General features: G+C 40.3%; 1 protein-coding gene and 1 long non-coding RNA gene across 6 annotated transcripts in view; one reads left to right on the top strand and one right to left on the bottom strand.

Annotated features, from left to right (window-relative positions):
- Positions 1-7414: 7414 nt before the first annotated feature.
- Positions 7415-10276, bottom strand: LOC141568996 (uncharacterized). The gene is made up of 2 exons (XR_012492354.2): positions 10138-10276; positions 7415-7587 (listed from the first exon to the last, which is right to left on the bottom strand). It is a non-coding gene; the product is annotated as an uncharacterized LOC141568996 (long non-coding RNA).
- A 92-nt stretch (positions 10277-10368) lies between these two features.
- Positions 10369-19279, top strand: part of MAP2K4 (mitogen-activated protein kinase kinase 4) — a 115777-nt gene continuing 106866 nt past the window's right edge. For 3 of the 5 annotated variants that reach the window (XM_074320701.2, XM_074320699.2, XM_074320698.2), the window contains exon 1: positions 10369-10561. In XM_074320701.2, coding sequence (XP_074176802.1) covers positions 10447-10561 — 115 coding nt within the window. In that variant the 5' untranslated portion in view covers positions 10369-10446. The remainder of the gene's footprint in view (positions 10562-19279) is intronic. The other 2 variants (XM_074320702.2, XM_074320700.2) reach the window with 1 other exon arrangement.

The following is a 19279-nucleotide window of genomic DNA, read 5'->3' as shown; positions in this document are numbered from 1 at the left end:
ACAGACTTTTCAAAAATAATTTATTTTGGGCCGGCCCGGTGGCTCAGGCGGTTAGAGCTCCATGCTCCTAACTCCGAAGGCTGCCGGTTCGATTCCCACATGGGCCAGTGGGCTCTCAACCACAAGGTTGCCAGTTCGATTCCTCGAGTCCTGCAAGGGATGGTGGGCAGCGCCCCCTGCAACTAAGACTGAACATGGCACCTTGAGCTGAGCTGCCACTGAGCTCCTGGATGGCTCAGTTGGTTGAAGTGCATCCTCTCAACCACAAGGTTGACGATTCGACTCCCACAAGGGATGGTGGGCTGCGCCCCCTGCAACTAACAATGGCAACTGGACCTGGAGCTGAGCTGCGCCCTCCACAACTAAGACTGAAAGGACAACTTGAAGCTGTGAACGGCACCCTCCACAACTAACATTGAAAGGACAACAACTTGACTTGGAAAAAAGTCCTGGAAGTACACGCTGTTCTCCAATAAAGTCCTGTTCCCCTTCCACAATAAAATCTTAAAAAAAAAAATAATTTATTTTATTTTGAGTCATTTTAAATAAAACTGTAAAAGAATATAAATATATGTTAATGAATGTTTTTTAATCGTCTTATAAGCATGTTCATTGCAACAACAACAGAAAGGACAGCCACCATTCCTGGTTTAATTACATATTAATTAATTAATTTTCATTAGGTATTACCTTCACAATATTCACGATTCATAAGCTACCAAAGAGATTATAATGAAAGGACTTTCTCCCAATCCTGTTGCCTAGTCACCTAGTTTCATTCCCTTGGGACAATCAACAGTGTTAGTTTTTTGGGTATCCTTCCAAACAGATTTTAAACAAGTGTGTTTGTATTAAATATCCATTTCCCCTCTGTCATACAAATAGTAGTATATTAACCATGGTGTTCTTCATCTGGCTTTTTTCACCTAACAATATATATTGGCAACTGTTCCATATTACTACATAAAGAGCTCCCTTATTGTCATGGTTGTAGAGTTCCCTCCGTATTTATTTAATTGTTTTCCTAATAAAGGACATTTAGGTAGGTTTACTATTTTTCTGTAAAAATATTATCCTAAATAATTATATATATATATATATATATATATATATATATATATATATATATATATATCACATATATGTCATTTAGGACATATATATGTGATATATATGTGTGACATATATTATATATATTAATAATTTTCCTGGGTTGAAAGGCATATACATTTTTAATTTTGATAGCCATTGCTTAATTGCCTTTCACTGAGTTGTACAAACGTGCATTCCCGTTGGTAATGTATAAGGATGCCAGTTTCCCACACTCTCATCGACATATTGTGTTATTAAACTTTGCTTGTTAGATAATTGAAAAATGATATTCCAGTGTGGTTTAATTTGCATTTCTTTTATTTTGAGTAAGATTGAACAACTTTGCAATTTTAAAGTGACACTTATATTCCTTTTCTGCAATGTCTATTTGATATTCTTGGCTCATTTTTCTGTTAGGTTGTTGGTCTTTTCCTTGTTGATTTGTAGGAAATCTTTATTAGTGAAATTAACCCTCTATTTGCTATATAAGTTGAAACATAATATTCCCAGTGAGTTGTATGTCTTTTGACTTTGCTTATTGCTTTTTTTTGCCAAGAGGAATTAAAAAAAAAGATTTTTCTTTATCTGCTGTGTGCAATCCATAGAAAGGATGGGCTTATCTTATATTTTAATGTGATTTCTTTTCTTTTACACTAATATTTTTTATTAATTTGAAAATTATTCTGATTTAAAGTTTCAGGTATGAATTCAAATTTACTTTTTCCCAAATGTACAATTCCCCAGGATTGAGATCCTATTTTTAATTATATTATACCCTTAGAAGTATTTGAGTCTATTTCTGGTCTCCCTAATTAGTTCTGTCTCTGTCCTTTCATGTGCCAGTTCCATAAAGTTAATTATTGTAGATTTAAAATATTTTAATATATGGCAGCGCTAGATCTACTTATTTTTCTTCTTGTTCACTTTTTTGGAAGACTCTTTTGGTTTATTTTTCCATATGAACTTTGTAATCAGCTTGTCCAGTTTTATTCAGATGAAGAATATGAAACCTTTTTTTTTTTAAATAAAGTATGACCAATCCATAGAAAAAAGAATTGTGAGTCATATAAAAAGTAAAAAGTAACTTCACTTAGGTTTTAGAATAATGACAAAACGCTCCATTTCCAAGAAGTGGATTGATAAAATTTCACTTAATAAATGTAATAAATTAAGAAATATACTACAAATACATATTAAGGAGATTTTGGATTAGTGGTTCTCAGCGAGGGGCAATCTTGCCCCCAAGAGGCATTTGGTAACATGTGAAGACATTTTTGATAGTCATGATTGGGGAGACGCCAGAGATGCCGGTAAACATCCTGTAACGCACGGGGCAACGCGGCACCCACAATAAAGCATCTAATACAAAAATGCCAATGGTACAGAGGCAGAGAAACCGCAGTTTAGAGAGAGAAGCAGAAAGATAGAATTTTTTTTTTAAAGAAAAATATAAAGGAAGAGAAATATGGAGATATCAATGAGAAAGAAAAGGTGAACAAAGGTGATTTAACTACAAAGTGCTAAAATTCTAGTTCTTTCTGAAATTTTATCTATTTATTCATAACAAAATTTGATGCAGTATCATGTGAAAGCCTTACAACTCTAGATTCGTAGTAGAATACACCTACATTTTGTGAGCTACCGGGGCAGTCTGCCAGTTTTTCTGTCTAAAAACTGTGACAGGATCAGGGAGAGAATTACTTTGAATGAATTAGTTGAGTTGAGTTGAGTTAAAGAGATGACCTTTCTTTAAACTAATGGGAGCTTGTAGCTGAGATAACTCTTATGTTAGAAAGGTCAACAGAAAAATAAATCATCAAATATTTTTATATTTGTCAATTTTTAAATAAAATATTATGTATCATTGATTGTTTTAATGCATATTATTGTAATTATGAATGAGACTTAGAATCATTAGTTTATAAGCCTTTATATTTATTTATCTCTTACTCATTGTTCTATTTCATGGTTGGTGTTCATTTATTGGCTTATGTGCTATTTAGGTATTAAAATAAATAAAAGTTTGTGTGTCGCTTATATTACAAACAACTAAACAAAAATATAATGTGTTCCTGGAGTATGAGGGGTGATAGTTTTCAGAGACATATGTATTTAGAGTTAATAAAGTTCTCAGCATCTGACTACTACGAGGTAAGTTACATTTTTGCTAAGTGTCCACTTTGTCTTTTTGTAAAACTTAATTCAGATTTTTTGTCCTTGTGACATATTCTCATATGTGTGTAGTGCATAACTTTATTATTAATTCTGATGTTGAGTGATTCAAGTATTTTCAGCATTCCAAAAATATATAATTTCCTATGTGTCCAGCAATAATTCTTCAATTAATCTACGTATGTAGTTGATAAAGTACACCATCAACTACTAATGGAGTTTAGTTACTGCTATCTGATGGTTAGAGCAAGTCAAAAACTCTGCGTACCTCTTGGAAAAGTGCACGCTTTCTTCAGCTCTGATTGGTAGAATTTGATGTAGTCTATTGCGCCAAAAGCGACTGATCTATGGTCACAAGAATTGTGTTGAAATGAACATACGCTTAATTTTTAGTTTATAAAATACACCATGTCTGCCAACATCCAGTTCAGTGGACACTATAGATGAAATGCCTCAAAATCAATGCTACCTACTAAGGTGGCTATAATAAAAAAGACAGATAATGATAAGTGTTGACCAAGATGTGGAGTAATTGGAACACTCAGATACTGCAATTGGTAATGTAGAATGGTGCAGCCACTTTGGAAAGGAGTCTGGCAGTTAACCTCAAGTGGTTAAACATAATGTTACCATATGACTGAACAATCCCACTCCTAGGTATACACACACAGAATTTGAAAACATATATCTGTACAAAAACTTGTACACAAATGTACATAGCAGCATTATTCATAATAGCCAAAAGATAGAAACAACCCAAAATGTTCATTAGTTGGGGATAAACAAATATATAGTATATTCATACAATGAAACATTATACAGCCATGAAAAGGAATGAAGTACTGATACATGCCACAACATGGATGAACCTTAAAAATATTATGCTAAGTGAAAGAAATTGGAAAGAAAAGACCACATGTTGTATGATGTCATTTATATAGTATGTCTAGAATAGATAAATCTATGGAGACAGAAAGCAGATTAATGGTAGCCTAAAGCTGGGGGTGTGGGAGGCTTGGGGCCAATCGATAGAGACTACAAAGGGTATGGAGGTTCTTTTGGGGTAATGAAAATCTTCCAAATTTGATTTTCATGATGATGTACAACTTTGAATATCCTAAAACCCACTGATCTGTACACTTCAAATGAGTGAATTTTATGGTATAAGAATTACAGCTCAGTAGGGCTGTTCCAAAACAAAACAAAAAAAGCCCACAATGAAACAAAAAGTGTTATTAAATTCAAACCAGATACTGTTACATAATCTCAAAAACAAAAACAAAACCCACAATGTCTTCCCCTAATTAATTATTAAATTCTACAATCTTTAGTTAATCAGGGATGCCTGTGTGGTTACATGTAGGAGGTGTGACAGTTAAGTTTGCGAACTCATCCTAGAAAAATTGCTACACACCTCATTCTTTTTTTTTTTTTTTTTTTAATTGGGGAAGGGGAACAGGACTTTATTGGGGAACAGTGTGTACTTCAGGACTTTTTTCCAAGTCAAGTTGTCCTTTCAATTTTAGTTGTGGGAGGGTTTTGTTCAGCTTCAAGTTGTTGTCGTTTCAGTCTTAGTTGTGGAGGGCGCAGCTCAGCTCCAGGTCCAGTTGCCGTTTTCTAGTTGCAGGGGGTGCTGCCCACCATCCCTTGTGGGAGTCGAGGAATTGAACTGGCAACCTTGTGGTTGAGAGCCCACTGGTCCATGTGGGAATCGAACTGGCAGCCTTCGGAGTTAGGAGCACAGATCTCTAACTGCCTGAGCCACCGGGCCGGCCCATACATACCTCATTTTTGAATATCACTATAGTCACCTTCTAAGTACTCCCCTTGGGAAGCTATGCACTGATGCCAGCGCCTAGTCCACTCTTCAAAGCAATTTTGGAACTCTTTGTGGAATGGCTATCAGAGCTGTTGTCGTATTACCCTTGATGTCCTGAATGTCATCAAAATGTCTTCCTTTCAATATTTAATCTTTGGGTAAAGAAAGAAGTCATTGGGGGCCAGATTGGGTGAATTGGGAGGGTGTTCCAATAGTTATTTGTTTACTGGTTAAAAACTCCCTCACAGGCAGTGCCATGTGAGCTGGTGAATTGTTGTGATGCAAGAGGCATGAATTGTTGGTGAAAAGTTCAGGTCGTCTAACTTTTTCATGCAGCCTTTTCAGCACTTCCAAATAGTAAACTTGGTTAACTGTTGGTCCAGTTGGAACGAATTCATAATGAATAATCCCTCTGATATCAAAAAAGGTTGGCAACATCATTACAGCAAGTTCGCGAACTTAATTGTCACACCTTGTAAGTCCACAGAGACCTATTCCTTGCATATGAGGACACTGAATGGCTGTACCCTAGGTGATTCCTTTTAGATGAGAAGTTTCAGGAAGTCCTGATTTTTATAAAAAACCTACCCAATTAGATAAATCTGTACTTACTCATTACAAGTTATATTATTTGGTTTGTACTTTTTGCTGTAGAGGGCAATGCAATTTAGCAATAAGTTTAATGTTTGTGTGATTTTAAAAAAAAATTATTGTTTTTCATTTCCCCTTAATATTTTATTATAAAAGATTTCAAAGATATAGTTGAAAAGATTGTAGTTAACATCAGGCTACCCACCACCTAGATATCACCGTTAACATTTTATTATGCTTGTTTTAGCACATACCTATCCATCTACCTATCCTGCTATCCTTTCATTCATCCAGCTTGCTTTTCACATATTTCAAAGTAAATTGCAGATATCAGTAAGTATCCTCTTGAAAACTTTAATATTTATATAATTAGCTGGAGTTTGATATTTACTTATGGTTTCTTTTGATGTGTGATTTACACACTTTGAAGTATGTAAATCCTGAGCGTATATTCTCTGCATTTTGACAAGTGTGTATACTTCTGTAACCCAATCCCTTATCAAGGTATAGAACATGATCATTACCTAGAAAGTTGCCTCCTGCCCTTTCCCAGGCAATCATGTGGTGCTCCTTCCTTCCCCCAAAGATATACCCACTGTTCTCTTTATTCCTTTTTAGTATCTTTTTTTTTTCTTGTAAACATACTGAGGATAGATGAACAGAATACAGAATATGAGGACAGGCCATGGGTATAGGTCCAACAGATGAGAATCATGCCTTTGTAGTATATATTTGTATCTGGTCAGACCACAGCGAATACTGTCAATATTACCTTTCACGTAGCAGCAGTGACCTAGAGTGAGGTGTTTCTAGTTTTTGTTTTTGCTCTTATAAATAATGTTGTGATGAATATTTGCCTATAAATCTTTATAGCTATGCAGGGTTATAAATAGTCAAAATTAGTACTGTCTCCTTTTATTTGAATGAGAGAGAACTGTGGTTCTTTGATGGCATGAACTAGTCCAAGTTTCTCATATGCTGTTTGTTTCTAATTAAATGCAGTATCAGCCAATATCCAGAAACCTGTACAGCTTGCAGCCCTCTGTCTAGAGGCTAAATCAGTCATCAGATGGCCTGGTCTTGAGCCCTCAGTGATTTGGAGATAGACAGGAGATAGGTTTTGCTCAAAGCCCACTGCTGAGTGCTTATAGAGAATATCTGGTGATTGGTCCAGCCAAATACCATAGAGGTGTCTGACCCTTCTTATTACCTTCTTGGAGGCTGAAATTGACATCCTAAGGTGAAATCCGGTTGAAATTTACTTTTAATTTATTTGCAATGTGAAGTGAAAAATGTCTTCTTAATCTAACCATTGAGACATATGTATCAAAAAGAACCAGCAAGCTAGATTTCTAAGCAAAGGTGCTCTAAGCAGGGTATATGCAGACTTGACTCTTCTCTGTAGCCTCTTTCAGGACAGGGCATTCTGATCTTGCTATACACTGCTCATAGCAATGGTTTGAATCTGTTACTCCCATCCTCTCTAGTAGGAAGGAAAAGTCACTACATGGCAGAGCCAAGAGTTTCAGGCCCATTTGGGCGTTTTCCTAAGGAACTCTTATAAATGTGAATTGGCTGGTTATTGATACATATTGCCTAATTGCCTTTCCCTACCCCTCCCAAATTATGCCCGCTACTACTATTATTACTAAAAAGTCTGTACTTCTTTTAAGCAATTCATTTTTTGAACCACGTGTGAGTTTGCTAGTGCTGCCATAACAAAGTACACTACAGACTGGGTGGCTTAAACAACAGAAATTTATTTTCTCATGTTCTGGAGGCTGGAAGTTGGAGATCAAGGTGTCAGCAGGGTTGGTTCCTTCTGAGGGCTCTCTTCTTGGCTTGTAGATGGCTGTCTTCTCCCTGTGTCTTCACAGGGTCTTGCCTCTCTATGTGTCTGTGGCCTATTCTCCCTATAAGGAAACGAGTCATATTGGATTGGGGCCCACCCATATGACCTAATTTTTACCTTAATTACCTCTTTAAAGGCCTTATCTCCAAATACAGTCTCTTTCTGAGGTATTGGGAGTTAGGACTTCAACATACAAATATTTGTGGGGACACAATTCAGTCAATAACAAACCATAAAACACATAAGAAAAAAACCCATAAAGCCATAAGAAAAATATGAGCTACGAAAAAGTTAAAAAATCTCATAGCTTCATCAGTTTGAACAAACCGAGGTCCTTTTTCGTTTTTGCCCATATGTTGGCGTAATCGATGGTTCTTCTTCCTGGTTCTTAGCCAGCAATTTACCAGGCTAACATCAATGCAAGTATATTGTCAGTTTTATCACAAACCCAGCATTAGGTATGATTAAGCAAAAAACCTAATTAGTTATATATTACTCTTTTAATTCAACTTTCCTGAATTTCCTACGTTAAATGTTTTCCCTTAGGTTTATTTGTCACATATATTTTTCTCATTTATGTTAATTTAACTCTATCAGGTCAATGTTTTTCTTACTTGATTAAATTCTGTTTGAACAAATTTAAATGTAACATACATAATCTAAAACAATACTGAAAAACTATATGTTTTTTGAAATTTTTTTCCTAGCAGTTGCCTAATCTCTAGTATTGTTTCTAGGATTTCTATTGAAGAGATAATAAGTTTCTATGGAAAAGGGGGCTTGTAGCACTTTACATAATACTGTGACCATATCAATTGCCCACATCAAAGAATGGGGGTAGGATTCTGGAACTGGAAAGGAGAAATGAGATAACACACACAACAGTGACATTTAGACAAGAGGAACTGGTGGGGAACCCTACTGGCAGGTACCGCAATAAAGTGTCAGAAACTTGCTCAAATAGAACGATCGGGTATTTATCTGGTCATCCCTCACCTGGGGCCCGATAAAGACAGGATACTGTACTTGGTTCATTGCCAGCAAACTGTGGGGCTGTTGATGCCTTTTGTCAGTATGCCAAAGTGGACAACCCAACAGAAATGCAAGGTGTGTGTGTCCCTGTTGTTCTGCATCAATGTTTTCTAATTGTTGGCAAGTTGTGTTGATGTTTTGAAAGAGGAATTTCACTTGCTTATTGATACTAACTCCTCCAGACACTAAAATATAAACAAACCCCAAAGTAAAGAAAGCCATCTTCCAATCTGCACCTTAAAAGGGGACAATGGAGGGAGCCACAGCTCCTGCTTTTCTTCGTCATTTGTTATTTCTCTTCCGTCACCACTATGCAGAACATGTAGATAGACGACTTCGTCTGTACTCTGGGCTGAATAGCCTAGATGGGAACTTTTCCTTTCTGGTTCTGATGAGATTTCTCCTCTAAGGACCCCACATTTAGGATTCCCCAGTACATACAAGAGCAAGGTGGGCTGCTGATTCACCCTAGATGGGGACTTGGCAATGTTTATAATGACCTGGACTGGAGATATTGCTCAGTCAGCCAAACCCTCTAGGGAGAGTCTGGCAGACAGGAATGTGAAAGGCTCTGCATTTAAGTACACCTATTCTAGCTCACCTTCCCCTTGTCTTTATTGACTCCCCACTTTACTTCCCCTAAGCCTTATCTCTAGCTTCTGTTAGCATCTGAACAATTGAGGTGATGGCTGAGGTTCGGTTTGGAGCAAGAAGGCGGAGCTCTTTTGATTAAGGACACATTTCCAGCATGCTATGAGGAAATCCCAGCACGGATAAGGTGGGTGGAGGGAGGTTGGAGAAGAAGGTCCTGGTATACATTGTGCAATATTTCCAAAGGGCAGGGAACATCCAATTCCACAGTTCAGATAACTTGGGATATCGCATAGTTGGTCATTCTATTTAGGCAAGACATACCTTTGCCCAGAGACCTATGTCTCAGTATTCTAATTACATTTATGTGGGCTCACAAACCCTAGCCTCAGAGGATTATTTTTCTGCTTTCAGCTGCTGACTTCCTAAAATCAAAGTCCCTGTGCAAAGCACTGGAAGAAATCTGATTTTGTTTTTTGGGATTGTCATTTTATGTAATTCATAATAACGGCTATGACTGGTCTTATAAGGTGCCAAGGAAGTGTGGGAGGGAATCCAGTGTGTGTTCAAGGGAAGACGGTGATGTGGGCTGTGTATTTTGGGAGGCCAGGGACTGTTGGGTACTTAAGATGCTGTTCTTCACATTTAATGTGCACACACATTATCTGGGGATAATGTTAAAATGTATATTATGATTCAGCGGTTTTGGGATGTGTCCATGAACAGTACTTTGAGTAGCACCCTTTAAAACCCCCAGGGCAGTGTAGAGGATTGGAGTGTAAGCAGGATTTAAAAAGAGCTCCAGATGGAACCATAGCTAGAGCCAGCTCTGCTCTAGAAGGTCCGCGTCAGCGACTAGACAAGAAGCATGACCCCTGGGATCACTTTCAGCATTACTATTCTGATTTTGGGTTCTGAGATGCAACAAGCGGGTGCTTAAACGTTTGGGGTCACAGACCTCTGTGGGAATGTTGCAAGCTATACGTACCTTCTTATTCCCCCAAATGCACGCACACTCCTAATTCTGCAAACTGCTTTAGGCCCCGCGAGCCGACGCGCAGCTTGGGTGCAGGACCTCTGCCTGCCTTTCGGGTCCGGCACCGGACCTGGGCGGTTCTGCAGCTCAGCATCTGGAGCGGCTCCGCGTCAGGCCGGGGCGGGGGCGTGTCGGAGGCGTGTCCGGGGCGTGCCGGGGGCGGGCCCAAGACGGGCGGAGGCCGCGCCCCTTGGCCGAGCGAGAGGCCGAGCTTGCTGCATTGCAGCCGCCGCGGCGCCGCTCGGCTCCTCACTCCCAACAATGGCGGCTCCGAGCCCGAGCGGCGGCGGCGGCTCTGGGGGTGGCAGCGGCAGCGGCACCCCGGGCCCCATAGGGTCCCCGGCGCCGGGCCACCCGGCCGTCAGCAGCATGCAGGGTAAGGAACGCAGCAGCGCTGAGACCCCGGCTCCCTGGCGCGGCCGTCGGCGTCGTCGCGGCCTGTCCCTGCGGCCGCGGACGCCCCCGGACCCGGCTGAGGCAGCCGCCGGAGCCGCCCGCGCCTGCCTCCCTCCTTCGCGGCTTCTCGCCCCATGCCGGCCGCCGCGGGCTCGGCCTGGATCCGGGCTCCGGCCCGCGCAGGCCCCGGCCGCGGCCTCCGCCTGCGCTCGGCTCCTGGGCCCTGCCTGGCTGCCCCGCCGATCCGCGGGGCCCACCTGGCCCAGCACCGCCCCCGCGGCCACCCCAGTCGCCGCCGCCGCTTACCTGGCGCGCGCCCCGCCCGCGTTTGCCGGAACGCGCCGGCCCGGGCTGCGGCGGGGCGGGAGGCGCCGCGGGGCCTGGCTCCCGGTCCCCGCGCCGCTCAGGTAGGCGGCGGCGGCGGCGTCCCGGCCCGGCGCCCCTCGGCCCTGCGCCCTTGCTCGGCTCCCCGCCGCCGCCGCCGTGGGGCCCCGCTCAGGGCCATCTTGGTTCCCTTTAGGGCACAGCTGCAGCCGGACCCCCGAGTTGACCTCTGGGCTCCGCGGTTCTGCTGGACCGTTTGTGTCCAAACTTCTGCGGGGTTTCTGTGCGCTGGGCGGGGCGGGGGCTTGCTCAGGCCTGTGCCACCTGTAAGGTACACAGCCGTTGGCCTGAGAGGCCATTTGTTCCGGGCCAGGATTTCTGTGTTAGCGATGCATGCAGAAAAATAAATACATAAATATATAAAGAGTGGTTTAAATGGAGAGATACAGGAAATGGAAAGGCAGGGGTCAAGGTGGCACTGTCTAGTGTCTGGACATCTGAGGCAGCTCTCCTAATTAATGGCTTTTCCCACTGGAAATGCTTATTAGCCCTGTGCGGCTCTTGACAGGGGCTGTTGTGAAAATACCAGGCCCCAGCCCATTAGGGAACATTTCCTGAAGTTTATTGGGGAATGTCGAGTAGCAGAGTCCCTTTTTATAAGGGAATCTCAGATATCTCTTGACAACTTTAGCAAACTGCCTCTGTTGGATGATCAGCAGGAGCAGTTGGTGATCCGTGTGACCGTGGTTACTCTTTGATTAGAATCTTCCTAAAGGGCTTCTGGTGTCTTCACTGTGTGTCGAGTTAGGTTCAACATTTATTGACTATTTCATGTTTACGAGAGTGTGTGTGATTCAGGAAGCACAGATAGGATTTATATTCATTTGTATAACCCTGTCACCCACCCCATGAGATAATTTTAATGTACGTAAAAAATGGTGATAGATGTATAGACAGGATGATGTCAGAGCTCAGAGGACACTTTCTGTGCAGACCTTCGGTCATTAATTCAAATTGAATTAGTTATCGGATGCCACTGTGTTGCACAGCACAATGTACAGTTGAAGTGTAAGATGGGTTTTCTGATCTTACAGCTTTACAATCTAGTTGGTGGTAAGTGGTGAAATGAAACAGCAAAATGAAAATTTGGAATTGTATTGCGTATCCAAAATGGGTGACTCATAAGAATATGCAAAAATCTTTTTTGGGGTTGGTATTTTTTTGGAGGGGTAAGGAGGTTGATAATGTGAAAAAACTGTATACATTTATTTTTTTGTTAAAAAAATATTTATTGAGCATTTGACCAGTGCTAGGTATACCGTGTTTCCCCAAAACAGACCTCGCTGGACCATCAGCTCTAATGAGTCTTTTGGAGCAAAAATTAATATAAGACCTGGTCTTATAGTAAAATAATACCAAATCTTGTATTAATTTTGCTCCAAAAGACGCATTAGAGCTGATGGTCCGGCTAGGTCTTAGTTTTGGGGAAACACGGTAGTACTCTAGTGCTGGGTATATAGAAAAGAGTGACTCGGACTGTCTCATCCCTGATGGAGCTTACCCTCCTGATAGGATGGGGGAGGGAAGACAATATGCAGGTAAATAAGAAAAATTACTAATTGAGAAAAGTGTTAGGAAGATAATGAGCTGGGTTTTGTGATAGATGATAATAGGGGAGAGGGCAGTCTACTTTGATAAGATAGATGGTCAATGAAGACCTGCCAGGAAAGATGACTCTCTTATGCTAATGAAGAGAGTTCTAGGCTGAGGGAACAGTGTGTGTAGGTTCTGAAGTGGGAAAGAGCTTGGAGTATTCTAGGAACTTTCGATTACTAAGAATGAAGAGAAGTGCTCGAAATTCTCAGGATGTTGTCCAGCACAGTTCAGGTTATAAAGCATGAACTTAAGCAGCAATTTAGAATTTCTCTTTTTTGTTTGTTTTGTAATGTTAGAGCCTAACTTCCAATACTTCATCTACCAAAGATCTTTGACTTTAGGTCAGACTTCTCAGAGATGGCCTTAAAAGATGTTTGGTATATTTCCACCCCTTCCCCACAGTCTGCTTCTACTTAACCACCCCAAACACTGCCTTTCTGGGAGTTAATGACTACGTTCTTTCAAACAGCAGGATTCAGTTCTGGGACATATGGAAGACATTTCACGTAACAGACATTGGAGGTCCTTCTGTGTGATAGGCCCTGGGTGGGTGTGGGCCACTGGGTAACCCTGCACACCTTTTCAGTATTTCCCAGCCTGGACCACTTCTGACATTTGAGGTTCAAGAGAGGTCCAGGTTGGGAAATACTGTTTTCTTAACCATAGTGCTTTATTTAAGAGCCAGAGCTCTGGAGTCCTGGATTTGAATCCCCTCATCGGGACTTAAGATTGTTGTGACCTTGGGCAAGATATTTAACCTTTCCAAGCCTCAGTTTCTCATTTGCAAAGTAGGAATAATCCTTACTTCACAGGTACTTTGAGAATGCATGTAAAGCATGGGCCTGGCATGTAATAAGGATACGATACATGTTAGCCACCATCATTGTTAATAGCAACAATACTGCTATTTGTAATGGTCTCATTAATGGTCTCTTTCATTATTAGTAGATGAGTCTCTAACCCCTCATGATCCACTCACAGTTTCTTTAGCTTCATTATGAATGGGTCCTACCCTTCTCTCTAACCTGTTGATTTCCATTTTTCATTTGAGCATTTCCTTTCAGAATATGCTTGATGAATCTTTATTCTGCCTGGTTTCATGCAACTGTTCTGCCATGTACAAGCTCTGTGACCTTGGGGAAATTACCCACCTTTTCTGAACTCTTTAAGTATTTCGTCTGTTAAAATAGGGATAATACCTTACAGGGCTATCATGAGAATCACATTATTAGATTATTGCATGTGAAAGTGCTTTGAAAATTGTAAGATATCTGTAAGGATATAAGAATTGTTATTAGACATGGTTACCTGAGTTAGTTGTTACTAGTCACTTAAAATGGACTAGATTTAAAAGATCTCATAAACACAAGATGTTAAATTTATTATAGAAGATAAAGCAGGGAAAAGTAAAATGTTCTCAAACTTTATTCAGGTAACTAAGACGTCAATTTTTTAAAAATTAAAAAAGAAATAATGGTTAGAATCTATAGCAGATTCTGAAGAACATGGAGGCATTTGTAAAGTACTTGTCACAGGAAACATAGGACATGTTGTTGGTGCCTCTGTCTCTCTTACTGTGCTGTGCTAGACAGGTATTCTTTTTTTCTTCTTAGGTCTCAAACATAGATATTGAACAGAAACTTATGGACTAGTCCAGACCTTTACCTGTTTATCCCCAGCTGAACATTTGATAAGTATCAATTTAAGTAAAAAGATGATAGTTTGATTCTACTTTTTAAAAATCACACAAATCTTTCAAGTGTAATGAAGCATATCCATTAAGAAAATGTGAAGATTTAAAATCAGTATACTTTTTTCTTATATTTGAGTATATAATATTTGTGATTGTATTGGACTATCTATTTGCCATTTAGTCTGTGGTTTCAAGAACCATAGCAGGGTACCTGTACCTTAATTTTAAAGAACTGAATTGTGTGGACATTCGATGTACGTAGTCCCAAGTCCTAGAATTGCTTGCCTTTCCCAGTGTGTTGCATTTTATTTATTTATTTATTTATTTATTTATTTATTTATTTAACCATTTATTTGCTATAACCTGATAAAAATCCAGCTCAGAAAATTAGTCCCTCCTGAAAACACATATTACATTTCTTTATGTTTGCTTAAAAATGAGAACAACTCTAGTATTAAAATTTAAAAAGTAGAACAATATATTGCTTTTAGGATATTTATTTTATCACGTTTGCTTTAATGTACCTTATCACAGGGAATGTGTGCTGAAACTTGTTTAAGGTGCGATATAAGTTAAGTTTGTATTTTGAGTCATGTTTTCTTTTTTTATAAAGTTCTCTTTTTCATCCTATTTCTTCTACCTAATTTGAGAAGCTGGATTGATTTGGGCCCACAGAGTTTTCCTTTTAGGGGTCTGGAGATCATAGTCAATTCTATCACACATAGTCCAGTTCCATCTCCTTTGCAGTCTCCCATCTCTAGGAGACAGAGATGGTGCAAATGAAACAACCTGAGAAACTTTAATTCAGACTTAAAAAGGGACGCTAATAGTCAACGGTTCTTGTTCTGTATCTTACCTAATTTGATGCTCATATGCATCCTTTAAGGGTAGTTGGGCATAGCCCCTTTTATAGAGGAGGGAACTGATGTTTAAATTAAGTAAGTTGTCCTAGTAGAGGTGGGTTTTAATCCACCTGTATGACTGGCAGCCTTTGCTCTTCTTACTTCTCTATCACACAGGCTCACCTGGTTCTCTGAGCTGTCTTTAGGTCATTTCAGCCACTCAGGTCTGAGAGAAGAATCTTTGCCAGAAGTAATGCAAATTCAGGAATAGAAGGGAGAGATTATTTTAGGTTTCAGTCAGAGGGTGGAAGGTTTAAGCCTCCAGCCACATTTGGGTGGAATTTGGAGACCTTTTTCTTCTCGATGCACCTGTATGAAATAGAGTGCTCACCTTGCTGGAGAGTTTGCAGTGGCATTTCGAATTTGGAGACCTTTTGATTGGGAATTTACAAGTAAGTAGAAAACTTGAATCAGGGCTTGGCCCAAGAAGCCACTGTCAATATGAATGGTACTAGAACTCTTTGAACACTATCCATAATGTATAAAAGGAACCCATTTAGCATAAGAGTAACATAATTTGTCATCCTGGCTAAATCTGCCATCTGGGCAAATTACTGTCCCTGCTAATGGGCATGGGTTACCTTCTAGCCATTTCCCCCGACTCCAGAAAGTCTTCCTGTGTTTCTTTACACTCTTGGCAGGGTCAGGAATTAATGTGCACTTACAGAAAGGATTCAAGGGCGAGGAGGGAGAAGATTGGCCTGACACAGTGAGAGGGAGCATTGCCAGTCGTTAACACGACTCAAGATGGACCTTTTGAAAGACGATAACAATCACATCTTACACAACTTGATTCCTGAAGAACATGTCATTCTGCACCACAGGGAAAGATGGCATGGACACCCCAGCAGCTCGTTCACGTTGTGTTGCATCTTACCTAAAATCATGCAAGCAAAATGTTAAAAAGAGGGAGACAAGTGTTGCCAGATACAGCTCTGTTATATATTTGACATGCCTGTGTCTATGCATTGCCTGCATTTGCTAAAAAATAAGAGACATTAAGTGGTTCCCCTGATATGTTTGTCAGTATCCCTTAGATCTGGGCTCCTGTTAGGCTCCTGTCGGGGGAAGCGGGTGGGGGGAGGGAAGGAAGTATCCACCGTTTTGGAGTTGTTCGAGTTCTCAGGACACCAGGCTGAGTCTGTAGGAAGGGCTGTAGCAGAAATGTAGAGAGAGGGGCGGAGATCCCTGTGCTGCCTGGAGTTCTTCACTTGTAACTCTCTTGAGGTGATTGGGAATGGAAGGAGAGGGCCTGGTTTTCTGCACGTTAAGCTGATCTGGTAGGGAAGGTACCACAATTGTTGCTCACCTGAGGGAGAGACCAGGAATAATAATAACTGATAACAATAACCTGCTTTATTCCAGGCTCTGTTGTACATTTTAGATATATTGCCTTATTTAATCATCACAAAGCACTGGTGTATTATTATTCTGTTTTACAGATGAGAAAATTGAAGCTTGATAGAGGTTAGAGACTTGCCCAGTCACATAGTTACTAAGTTGCTCTCCCTGGGTGTGCTAGGCTTCAGTGAACAGGCTGGAGATGACAATACAGCGTTAAGTTACGTAACTTAGAAAAAGAACTAACGTATGGGAACTGACAAGATCCTGAATTTTAAAAACAATGTGGAAAGGATTTGATTAATATTAATAAATTGTTCATGATGTCGACAACCGGAAATTACTAACTTAAGGTGGCTCCCTTTTACGTTTGAGACAGGCGAAGCAAGGAAAGCTAAATGAAATAACAGCAGGAAATACATCTTGTGGGACTCTAAATACTATGAAAATAGACATTTTGGACAAGCTTAGATAAATTCTTAGGTGTTAGAACATAATGATGTATTATGAGTAATTTTGCAGTTTAAGACACATGCCAGCTTTCTGAGGTTGAAGCTTTAAGGCTGCAGACAACTAGAGTCTTGGTGTTTTTCTCAGAAGGGAGTCTTGGTGGCTTGGTCTATGGGCGTGACCCTGTGAGGCAGCTCTGATTTTCTTTACATTAGTGTGGGTTCAGACTGTAACTCACAACACGTTTGCAGCAGGACAATATCAAGATGTCCAGGGAACCATGAGGAACCACTGAAAAGGGGGAAAGCACTCGTGCCCCTGCCCCCTCCCTGAATTATAACAGCAACCCAGAGAAAGGGGAGAGAGGTAACTGCCACACCGCATGAGGGTCATTACACAAGCAAAATTAGGTGTAAACACACTGTTTTCAAATTCTAAGATTAGATTAGCAGATACTGTTCTTAATTTTATATACAAATGAGGAAATGGGCTCAAGTGAAATGACTTAAGTTTCACACTTGAACTGGAACCCTGGTCTCCTGGCATTCTTCATTTCATTTTTTGCTTTATCAAATACTGTTTACTCTTATTTTTATGTACACTTACACACATCCTAAACAGCCTTTTAAACTAATGTAGACATGCTCACTTCATTTGGTAAATATAGTCAATTGTAGGTTTTAAGTTGTGGCCAGTTAAGGGCTCTCAGGGTTGAGGTAAGAGGGTAAGAATGAGGGGAAACGTGGGAAAGAGGGTAGGAGAGGCCTGGTGAGAAAAAGGAGGGAGGGTGAAGTGCCCCACATGGCTTGATTTCTTTTGTAGGCGTACTGGCACTCTGTCTAATGCATCTTGATATTTATTCTTAGGGGTCTAAGATTTAATGAAAAAAACTTGCCTGGGGCCAGATAAAATGAGAAAGACTAAAATTTGAAGGGAGTGTCATGTAAAGTTAAGTCCCAGGGTACACATAAGTAACTCACCAGGGTAAAAGAGTGCTGCACCTAAGATTTAACAGATAAACTGGTTATTAGCAGCGGAGTCACCTGATCCTAGAATTCTGGGAGATGCAGGACTTAAAGGAAATGAAGGAAACACCCTTTCAGACAGAACTTTTGAGACCAGGGAGATCTCAAGAATTGAACATATTTGAGTGGATATCGATGGATTAATTATAGCATAGCCATACACTGACTTTTCATCAAGTTGAAGATATTGGAAATTTTCCTCACCATTGTGTTCCCACCATCTTTCTCTTGTACAAGAATGCTGGTGGTCCCCGGGCACCCTCCCCCACCCCTGCCCTTGAGTGTAAGCTAGGGAAGCTGTCCTGTACTTCCCTAAGTGTACTATAAGCACCAATTTTCTGACCATTGCAGGTTCTTTTCCAGATTATCTATCTATCTGATATATAGATAACCTGGATATATATATATATCTGTATATGTATCTATAAATATCTACATATATAGTAGTATAGTATATATAGTAGTACAGTATATATAGTCTTTTAGAGGTCTGGAACAATTTAGCTAACTAGCTTTTTATCTGATTTAATTGATAAGATTAAATGGAATTCCAAGGAAAAGATGAGCCATTCAGTTCCAGTTAGTTTAGCCCTCACTTGCCCAGTGGACTCTGGGTCAGATAGTAGTCGGCAAGTCTTTCTTGAGTGAGAAATGATGCAGAGATGGATGTTGATATACAAGGCTTAGAATTCATTCACCTGGTCTCTTCATCCATAATTAGGTAAAAAGACCAAGTCTGTTGTCTTAGTTGTGCTTTGAGAATTTCACCCCTTCTCTTTTCAGCTACTTGCATTAATTCTGTACTGACAGAACTTCAAGTTTTGAGAATTTTTAAGTACTTAAAAGTGGGCTTAACTTCTAAGTATTAGAGAGGAATTGGTATGTTACATATACCTTTGAACATTTTTATTTATTTATTATGCTTTATCATGTAACCTGTTTTTTTATACAACCATATACAGAGATGCAACTCATTGTTTCATACCTTTCAAATTTATTTTTCTTGTTCCTTTCTTCGTTCATATTGCTATTTTGTTCACCTCTTCTCTCACCTTTTATTTTTGCTACCTAGTAGCAACCATTGTCTGTATTTAAAGCTAGACAGAGAAGAGTAACTATTGCCTTAAAGTTGTTTCAGTGTTGAATCAGCTTCCTCTCCATGGTGGTACAGGTGGATTTTCCTCCCCTCTTCCAGTGGGAGAGCGTGGGAGACTGGCTTCTGACCTGTGGCTCGGACTCCGCCGTGCTCTCTGTCCCATCGGTGCTTCCAGAGAGCCGTTCCCTGTCCTCCTGACTTTGCTCGGCTC

The sequence above is a fragment of the Rhinolophus sinicus genome, chromosome 12, assembly GCF_057876585.1.
Source record: "Rhinolophus sinicus isolate RSI-liver-muscle chromosome 12, RSI-T2T, whole genome shotgun sequence".
NCBI classification, from domain to species: Eukaryota; Metazoa; Chordata; class Mammalia; order Chiroptera; family Rhinolophidae; genus Rhinolophus; species Rhinolophus sinicus.
Note: the sequence above shows the minus strand (reverse complement) of the source record. Positions and strands in the feature narration are given on the sequence as shown.